Here is a 10078-nt window from a genome sequence, read left to right on the forward strand (position 1 = left end):
AATCTGCTGATAATAACGCTAAGGATTCTAAAGCAGCAAATGACAACAAGCTCAAGGCTTCTAATTTCCCTGCTTCTTTGCTCAGAATTGGGCGCTGGGAGGTATGCTTTAGGTTTAATTGTAATTTTAAAATTGGACTATTGCTCGGGGATTCCTCGTAGATGTTTCTCATGATTGGTTTATGGTGTATCAGTATAAGTCCAGACACGAAGGCGATCTGGTGGCGAAATGTTACTTCGCCAAACACAAGATTGTTTGGGAAGTTCTTGAAGGTGGCTTGAAGAGTAAAATTGAAATCCAATGGTCTGATATTATGGGGTTAAAGGCCAATATCCCCGAAAATGAACCAGCAACTTTGAATGTCGGGGTAATACATATCTCTAACTCAGTCTCCCTGAGTTTGATTCTGTCCATGTACATGGTTTAACCAGTATCATTGTACTTTGCAGCTTGCTAGACAGCCTCTTTTCTTCAGGGAGACCAATCCACAGCCTAGGAAACACACCTTGTGGCAGGCAACTTCTGATTTTACTGATGGACAAGCTAGCACGCACAGGTAGAAATCACTACCACCATGGAATTTGAATTTATGGTTGGATGATCAAGCTCGGGAATATTATTTGACTTTTACATGATGATAAAAGAACTTAATTTGTTCCATTTTGCAGGCTGCATTTTCTTCAGTGTCCTCAAGGCATGCTAGACAAGCATTTTGAGAAGCTCGTTCAGTGTGATATGCGTCTGAATTTTCTAAGCAGACAGCCAGAGATTGTGTTGGACCCACCATACTTTGAATCTCGTCCATCGTTGTTTGAGGATCCTAGTGAATCTATAAACTCTGAACAGGCTGCTAGATTATCTGGGCTCTCTCGCTTCCAGGAGCGATCACCCACCATTGCAGCTCATTCATCGTCGCTGGAGATTGATAATGGGGATCCTGCTAGCATGACATCAGAACGTACATCACGAGAAGCTCCTTCTCCTAACTCAGGTACTAAGAAAATAATGATATATGCTGTCTTCAATTTCTTTTTTGTTTTAATTTACTAGATCTCCTGATACTAGTTACGGGTTATCTTGCAAATGAAGGTAGTGGAATTTTTGAACCGGTTGATTCAAAGGGGCCAAGAAATTGGGATCACATCAAAGTGCCTGGGCTCCATCCATCAATGTCGATGACTGATCTTATGAATCACATAGGAAACCGACTTTCAGAGCAGAAGGCGACTGCTGGAAATCACTCTGTTTCGGCGAATGAAACAGAATGCGATGGTGTTCTGGAGAACCTTGCACAGTATCTCCTGAGTGATACTCAATTAACAGCAGCATCGGATGAGAAATGTCTCATGTCAAGGGTTAATTCACTCTGCTCCCTTCTGCAAAAGGACCATTCCTCAGCTCAGAACTTACAAGCTTATGGGGAAAGCTGCAGTTTAGGATCCAATGATGAAAAAGAGATCCAGTTAAACCCGGCTTCAAATTTGACAATGTTCGATAACATAAGAAACTCTCCCGAAGGTGATGTGAAAAACGCATCCAGTAGCAAGCATGTGCTGCCTATGTCCAGGAAAGACTCATTTAGTGATCTTCTGCAACACCTTCCTCGTATTGCGTCACTTCCTAAGTTTTTATTCAATATAACAGAAGATGGTGGAAGTTGAGGTATGTAGTTGAATTGGATGATTCTGGTAGATTCATGTTCTGTCTGCCTGGGAAGTTGGAATTCACCGGGATTCTGAAATTTGTTTTGATGAAGAATTCCATCAGAATTACCATGTAAATACTGCAAGTAGATTTATAACTTCCTTGTTTCACGTTTCCCTCGAGTAACTCGCCTTTTGACGTAGCTCATATGTAAATTGTGTTTATTCAGTTAGTACTGTGGTTCAATTTTTGTGTGAAGGGATACTCCTTTTCAGGATACTCGGACTACAAATTATTTGTCCACCATTCTTACTTTCCGCAATAGAAATCCTTTTCTTGTCAATCTCTCTTCGCCTAATTTGTTTTACATTACAATCTTAGTTCTCATGCACAAACACATGAAAGGAAGACAACAAATCAAAGTGATGCAGAAACTCAATCTTTCATCAGTATCTTTCATAAATGAAAAGTATAATAGTTATCAATTTACATTTTGTAATGACTACTGAGGTAAATTGCATGAACCGCAGACAATTTTCGTGAGAAAACAAAAACATAAACAGTCGCCGGGCATTCGATGCTCAGAAAAAAAAAAGTTCATTGCGCCATGAATCTTGCACAATTTTCAGACACCCATCTGCTTCATCCACAGCGACCATCTAACAGCCTCTAGAAATTTATCATTCCTTTTCAGTGCCGTGATCAAGTTAGTGTAAGTAATCTTATCAGGTTTTATCCCATTCTGTCTCATTTCTTTGACTAAACACATTGCATTTTCAACCATGCCAGCAATTCCATATGCCTTGATTAATGTGTTGTAGCCGCACAAGTCTGGTCCGACTCCATTCTCTTTCAGTTCAGTCAGCACGTCAGAGACTTCGTCGATCCAGCCTTTCTCCCCATATATATTCATCATAATGTTGTAGGTATACTGATCGGCATCACAACTCAACTCCTTCATTCTTTCCAATACTCTTCTGAAACTCTCCATTTGGTCATCTTTCCCATATGCGTCTAGCATACAATTGTAAGCTTCTAGGGAAACAGAAAAGCCATCAAATTGCATTTTCTCAACTGTAGACGACATTTTCGTTACGGCCCTGTTTCTGCCATAAGCAGCAACAATCGTGTTGTAAGAAATAACATCGATCAATCCTTCTTTCTTTGCCATCAAGAACAACTTCCGAACTTTCTTGAAGAGTTTGGCTTTTCCGTAAAGATCCAGCATCACGTTGAAGGTGATGGTACTCGGAGTGAAACCACGGTGAATCATCTCGTCGAAAATTCTAGTTAGCTCATCTAGTGGCAAGGCACGAGAACAACAGTTAATAACACAGTTGTACATTTCTTGGTCCCAAGGTATTCCACTTTTTAAGATCTTGTAGTAAGATTCCTGAAGTTTATCTTTCATGCCACATTGCTGATAGATACGAAGGATATCACGGAACATATAAACATCAGGAATAATACCATTCTGCTTCTCCATTATGCTAAGTACTGCACAAGCATCTTTCAAAGATCCAGCTTTGACATACATTCTCACAACAATGCTAAAAGCAATCATGTCCAATTCGGTCCCTGAAGATGTCAAATCGAAATAAAGCTTCTCCGCTTCAGTGAATAAACCCATGGCACTATAAGTGTCGATCATTGTGCAAATTATGTGCAAGTTTGGCCGGTCATCGAATTTTGGCATCTGAGCATATATTTTTACAGCATTCTCAAAAAAACCTAACTCCTTGCTGGAGCAAATTAACAAATGATACAAGTTTTCCTCAAAAACTCGATCCTTCCACTTTTTGTTTCTTAAAACTTTGATAGCATCATCGACCAAGTTGTGTTTTACATAGGCCATGACTAGAATGGAGCAAGAAGTCTGGTTGACTAAAACGTGTTTGTAGAAAGGACCTTTCAAAATGAGTGGCACTTTATCGATCCTTCCTGATCGCTCATATGCTTGCAAAAGTGTACTAAGAATAGACGAATGTTGGCATCCAATCTTCACCATATCTTGGAGAGTTTTGATGGCATCTTCTTCATCTCCATACTTTGCTTGCAAATTTATAAGAGTGTACAAGTTAGATGAGTTTGGCTTATAACCCAATCGCTTGAGCTCCTTATAATGCCATTCTGCCTTGTCGTAATTGTTTGCTCGACCCCAACCTTCAATCATGGATCGGTAAGTTGTTTCATCAGGCACTAAACCAAAATCACTAAGACTCTCGAATAGACGTTGAGCAGTTTCCATATCATTGTATTTGCCATATCCAGTGATTAATACATTGTATGCAACAATATTTCGTGAAAACCCCGATTCTTGCATTTTGACAAACACTTTCTCAGCCTCATCTATCTTGCCTTGCTGGCAGTAAGCATTGAGCATGACCAACCAATTCTCGAAATTCATCATCACCTGATCATCTCTCATTAAGCTGATAACTTCTTCTGCTTTGTCATATAAACTCGAACGTGTATAGATTGTGATCATGGAAGAATATGCAGATTGGCAAACAATTTTAAAGCTCCTCATTTTCGTAAACACAAACTCTGCCTCTTCAATATTCCAACATTTCTGATAAAGTGACATGAGCATACCAAAGGTAGCAACATTAGGCTGAACCCCGAATTCCAGCATCATACAGAACCATTTCCTACATAACTCAACTCGCCCTTTCTTACAACACGCAAACAAGATCGTATTGAAAGGCTGGAAGCTTAGTTCACAACCTGAATTTTTACTCATTTCCCTAATTATTGATTCTGCTCTACCCCACTCTTCTCTCCTACTCAACACTCGAAGAACCAAATTATAAGCGACTGCATTTCTCTCCAGCTTCCCTTTCCTTCTCATCCACTCGAAGAATTTCAAACTATTGCTATCACTGCATCGCTCCAGTCGTTTCAAAATAGCATTACAATGCCCCAAACTCAAGTGTTCTCCAATGAGGCTGTAATTAACATCCAATTCGCCATCTCCGACAAAGATATCCTCTCGTTCTAGTTTGGCACCACCCCTTCCCATACTCAAATTTAAACCCATGTCTCTTCTAATCCATTTCTTAGGACACCGAGATTTCCTCTTAGCTTCTTGTGAATTTTGCTCATCAAGCAAATCCTTTCTTGAAGACCAACCGTCACTATTTGCATCGTCGGACTGATTAATGTCGGACAAGTCGGTTTCTAAACGAGAGACATTAATGCGCTTGACCCTGCTCAGTGAACTGATAATACAAGCTCTTGTGACATGAAGATAATAACTAGTGATTGAAAAGATGTGGCATTGATCAGGCAACTGAGTTTGGTTTATAGATAAAGGAAGCTTCTTTGAATCAGTTGTCGTGTCAAATGAAATGGGTAGTTTCAAAGAAGCCATAATAATACTCAATAAGTAATTGGTAGATGGATTGGTGGCTAAAACTAAACCCAGTAAACAACCAAGCTCGAATGTACAATTGTAGCAAAAGCAGTGAGCAAACAATTGGTATTTTAGAGAGAGAGAGATAGACCAAGTCCTATTATGGAGAGAGAAACTATAGCGAAAGTTGCATACCTTGCTGGTGTTGGTCAGATAGAGGAACGAGATGAAGCTGTGGAGGAAAATAATTTTGTTTTGGATTTTTCATATTTTCTTTCTTCTTCTCTTAGCTTTTCATAAATTTGTTGTTAGGACTTCTCATATTTTGTTTGCCAACATAAACAATGTGTTATTTTAGTTTAAAAAATATCCATTTTAGTTCATATATTGTAAATACTTATCATCTTTGTCATCAAACAATTTATAAAAAATGTACCAGTCAAATAAAACATAAATTTAACTTAAAAGAAAAAACATAAATTTGTATTCATTCATTCATCAAATCAAAAAGACCTTTTTTTTTTTTTATATATAATCGACAATTATGTTTTTTGTACATTCAAGACATCTAGATGGACTAAATCAACCACTTCAAGTGGCGGTTCACAAAATGAAAAACAGATAGAAACTAAAGAGTAAGTAGTGTTTTATTTTACTAGACTATCACTTAGTTTATTACATTTTCTTTTTACAAACGAAAATGAACAAAACTGAATATAGTATGAAGTAATTTCCACGTACCATACCAAAGAGGCTATAACCAACTTGTTTCTTTTTTAAATTAAAATATTTAAATTTGAATATATATTTAAATATTAAAATATTATTTTTAAATTTAAATAATAGTCTATTAAAACTGTTTGTTTTCTAAACATCTGAATATGTTTAATTCTGTATATATAAAAAGTAATAAATGATTATACCAAAAACTAACTTTTTATTAAAAAAAAAAACTACTAATTTTTATTGTTAATCTAAGTTTAAAATTTTAGGTTATCATAAAAAGGTAGATTTAGTTTTAGAAATGAACCAAAAGAGTGAAACATATCGTTAAAAATGAAATTAAAATGTGTTTTGAGAGATATTAAAATAAAATCAGAAACAAAAACCTGCAGTATAGATATATTACCTCCGTCCCTTAGTGTCACATTTTTCATACATTTTACATAAAAATTTTGATATTTAATTAGAGACGGAATAATAATAAATAACTTAGCCAAAACTATATTAATTTAACTAGTCATAATATACATCTAAGATTGAAATCCCAAAATTATCATAAGAAGAAATTGATTTTTAGTTAAAAATAAATGAATCAAGGAGGAGAATATACTCTTCAAACTTAAATAATGATGTATGCCGAAAGAAAGTAAAATAGAGGTAGGAAGAAAATAAATAAAATAGAAACGCATGAGAGGAATCAAACCCAGGCTGTCTGGCTGATAGGGTGACTGACACGCCAGTATGCTATTTACCCGCTAACCATACATTTGAATGACATTAAGGGTCCACTTAAAAGTCACCATATAATTATAGGATTGTATAATTATGTATTAATTTTTTTTTATGATATTTAGTTAATATTATGTTATTACGTTGTAATTATAAATATTATGTTTGATTGTATAATTGGTGTTTAAAATATTAGATTATAAAATATAAATAATATAATAAGAAAAAAATTTAAAACCAATTTCTATGGGGAGGTCGGAATTGAAACTGTGTAATTACACCCTCCGAATTACACGCAATTACATAATTTCGGGTAATTACACGATTGTTCAACCGCGCCAAACCGTGTAATTATTATGTAATTACACTTAATTACATAATTTTTTAATTTCGAGGTGGCTTTCCAACCACATCCTAAGTGGTATATTGACATCTGAATCGCTTAGAGGAATTAAGTGGCATTAAGTGCCAAAATCTTCAAAAAAAAACATTCTTAATGAACTAAAATCTGATCCATTCAGATTAAGACATATTTAGACTTATTAAATCCAAACAAACACGTCCTTACACAACCATAAAAAAGTGCTCTAAGATCGAAAGTAATTACTGATGTGTAACTCCTAACTAGTCTTCCTTCCAAAGAATCTATCTTCGCTTGTTTTTTTATCAATATTTCGCAACTCTAAAAGAGCGCTTCCCCTAGTTAGTTAGCTCTTTATGCATTAGAATCCAAGAAAAATTAGTTTTTTCCATCTTGTGTATTGTACAACTTCATACAATACAATCTAATAAAATTAGGAAAGATATGACTACTCATGAACCAATATTTAATAAATAGAACTTTTGGCATCGAATATATGTTGATCGAGATTGAGGCCGGAGATGGGTTCTAAAATAGTCAGATACTCAAAAGGATTTGATAACCATCATCATGATCAAGATGATGGATGAATGAAAAACCCTAATGCCGGTTAGGTAATCAATTAAATAAGATCATAGGATGCAAAGACAATCAAATGCAGAAAAATAACTCAAAAATGCCGGATATAAAAACTAAGAACCAATGATGCTTGTAATCGAAGCAATGATCATTTCCTCCATGATTTCGATTTGATTTGAATGCTAAACGATCTAAACTAAAGCTAAGCGTTGGTATCTAAGTGTTTGGGACCTAAAAAACTAATTTAGGTGACTATAATCTAAGGTTCTCCCAATGCTTATGCAACAAGTTTATGTAACTGATAATAAATGATAAAATGGAATCATCAAATTTCTTCTCTTCAATTTAAATGGTAAGAGACAATTCAAGAGTTTATATAGTAGTGCAAAGTCTTAACCTAGCTGACCAAGGATTGTTTTGACATTTTAAATCAAATTATAAGCTGGAAAAATGAAAACTAGAATATAAGAAAAAAGAAAACCGAAAGTGGTTTTCTGTAATTCTTCTTCTCCACGAATCCACCAATGGTTTTCAACTTGCTTTTCACTTCTAAGATAATCCTTGATGCATTTCCAAGCTAGTAAAACTGTAAAAATATTCAAAATTACAATCGAGATCATCTTGTCCAATTCTGCAAAAAAAATGCCATTGTTGTTGATTTTTTTATTGACTTTTCATTTCAAGCTTGATCGAGAGCACATTGACTTCAAAACTCATTCACTACACTACTATGGATCAATAACTCATTTCTAACGATTCTGGATCAATAACTTCAACTGAACTGACATGAAATGAAAACTCCAATTCTGGGTTCCTAGCTTAGCAACTCGATCACTGGCAGACTAAATTGAACTCACAAATAACTTCATAACGACTATTCGCAACTACCCATATCATTAATTTAAGCTAATCTTATTCAATTGTCTGAAACTGGAAATTTGAAAGTGAACGGTAACATAGAACCCTAGCTGAAAAAGGTATTTTTGCTAGAGGATAACTGAAATCAATTAGAGCATATGTCGTTGATCACGACTTCATTCTGAGTACAATCGACGGTAGTGACCTCCGCTAATTTCTTCTCCCGCAGGTAGGAAGTGATTTTTGTTTTCATCCTTGATGTTCTGAGAAATTACGCCAATGTCCTCTAACTTCTATCGATGTGCTCTTGCATCCTTCTTGTAGATTTCACCATCTTCTTCTCTGCTCGATTTTCCATTGCATAGTCTTGTTTCTTCTAGCTTCACAAGCTTGAATAACATCTCAAGAATCACTCTCCCAGCCAACATTATCGAGACAGACATCTTCTTCCCAATTTTCTTCTTTAAACTTGCATTGTTTTTTATTTTCTTCTTCTTCAAGCTAACAGCTGCAACTAAGCTCTGAATGGTCTCGCAGGTTTCGTGAAACAAGCCAAATCAATACAAGAAATCAATTAACATATAGGTATATAGGTAGTAAAAGAGAGAAAAAATTACTAGTTAACTCAAACATACCCAGTTGACCGATCGCCAATCCTGCACCCACGAGAGAAAAATCGAATTCAAACTAACAACATATCATCAGTTCGTAATTAATCAATTTTTTCTAAGCTAACACTAGATTTATTCAAAGAAACTTGAGGAACCTTAATTCGAAAAATCTCAATAACAAGAAGTAACATTAATTATAAATATTATTCGTCCTATAAAACAATATTGCAGGAAACAAAAGCGTTATATATTTATATAACCTCAAACCTTAAGGAGAGTTTAAAAAAAAAAACAAACACTAATAACTTAGCTTAGAAAGTAAGCAAAAAGTGTAAAGACCAAGTTAATTAATGTTCCTAATATAATTAATTATATAAAAGGAAAATTATTATTAACATATTTATTCGGTAGATATCCATAAAATATTCTTATTCATTGTCTTTATTTTCTTACCATATGTAATCTGAAAGTGTATTCTGACCTAAATTGACAGATTAGTACAGCTGTGCTAACGGTGGTAAATTAACACAGTATAATAAAAACAGTGCAGTAAGTAAATAATACAGGATATGTTCACGTATTTCGGTTTCCCTATTCTGTGGGGCCTTACCCAGTGGTAAACGAAATTCCACTATTCTTGCAACTATAGGACAATACAATGATTACAATTCGCAAATATAGAATCTACTTCCTATTTCACTAAGTGTACTCTTCGTTCTACCTTAACGGCCTAATCAAACGGACTAGGACTTACACAGATGCCTTACCAAATGGGTAAGGACTTTCTCGTAATCTCCTCACAGAAAATGAGCGTCGGTTGCCTTGTCAGTCGGACAAGGGCTTTCTTGCAATCCCCTAACGAATTACAAGCGCCACCAAAAGATGCACTGCAAAGAACAACTCTGTAGTAGTTTGATAAGTGATCACAGTAATCACACACACCCTCTCAAAAGTTTACCGACACACAGGTCAAACAGATAATGAACTGTAAGATGTAGAAAAGAAGGTGTCTTGGGGTTGTAGTGTCTTCTACTTTTTATACTTGAAATCAAACCCGTTGAGAGTAAAACTCCTTCACCAAATCGGAATTACCTTCATCAATTCGGAAATCAAATCTCTATCAGAATAGGAATTGAATCTCATAAGAATCCTTTAATTAATAGAAATCCCTTCCATTAAGGATTTCATTAAGTCTCCTCCATAGAATAGGAAATCCAC

The 10078-nt window shown here is 35.2% G+C and overlaps 2 protein-coding genes across 2 annotated transcripts; one reads left to right on the forward strand and one right to left on the reverse strand.

Moving 5' to 3' along the window:
* Positions 1–50: 50 nt before the first annotated feature.
* On the forward strand, positions 51–1661 carry LOC139884064 (uncharacterized; the record flags this gene model as incomplete). The annotated part of the gene is made up of 5 exons (XM_071868146.1): positions 51–101; positions 194–367; positions 450–556; positions 669–991; positions 1051–1661. Coding segments are annotated over 5 exons (1266 nt in total), but the record flags the coding sequence as incomplete, so codon positions are not given.
* Positions 1662–2269: 608 nt separating this feature from the next.
* LOC139884063 (pentatricopeptide repeat-containing protein At4g30825, chloroplastic) lies at positions 2270–5017 on the reverse strand. Its single transcript, XM_071868145.1, has one exon. The coding sequence runs from the start codon at positions 5015–5017 to the stop codon at positions 2270–2272; it is 2748 nt and encodes a 915-aa protein (XP_071724246.1).
* Between the last annotated feature and the right edge of the window lie 5061 nt (positions 5018–10078).

Source organism: Rutidosis leptorrhynchoides, unplaced genomic scaffold, assembly GCF_046630445.1.
Source record: "Rutidosis leptorrhynchoides isolate AG116_Rl617_1_P2 unplaced genomic scaffold, CSIRO_AGI_Rlap_v1 contig499, whole genome shotgun sequence".
Classification (NCBI taxonomy): domain Eukaryota; kingdom Viridiplantae; phylum Streptophyta; class Magnoliopsida; order Asterales; family Asteraceae; genus Rutidosis; species Rutidosis leptorrhynchoides.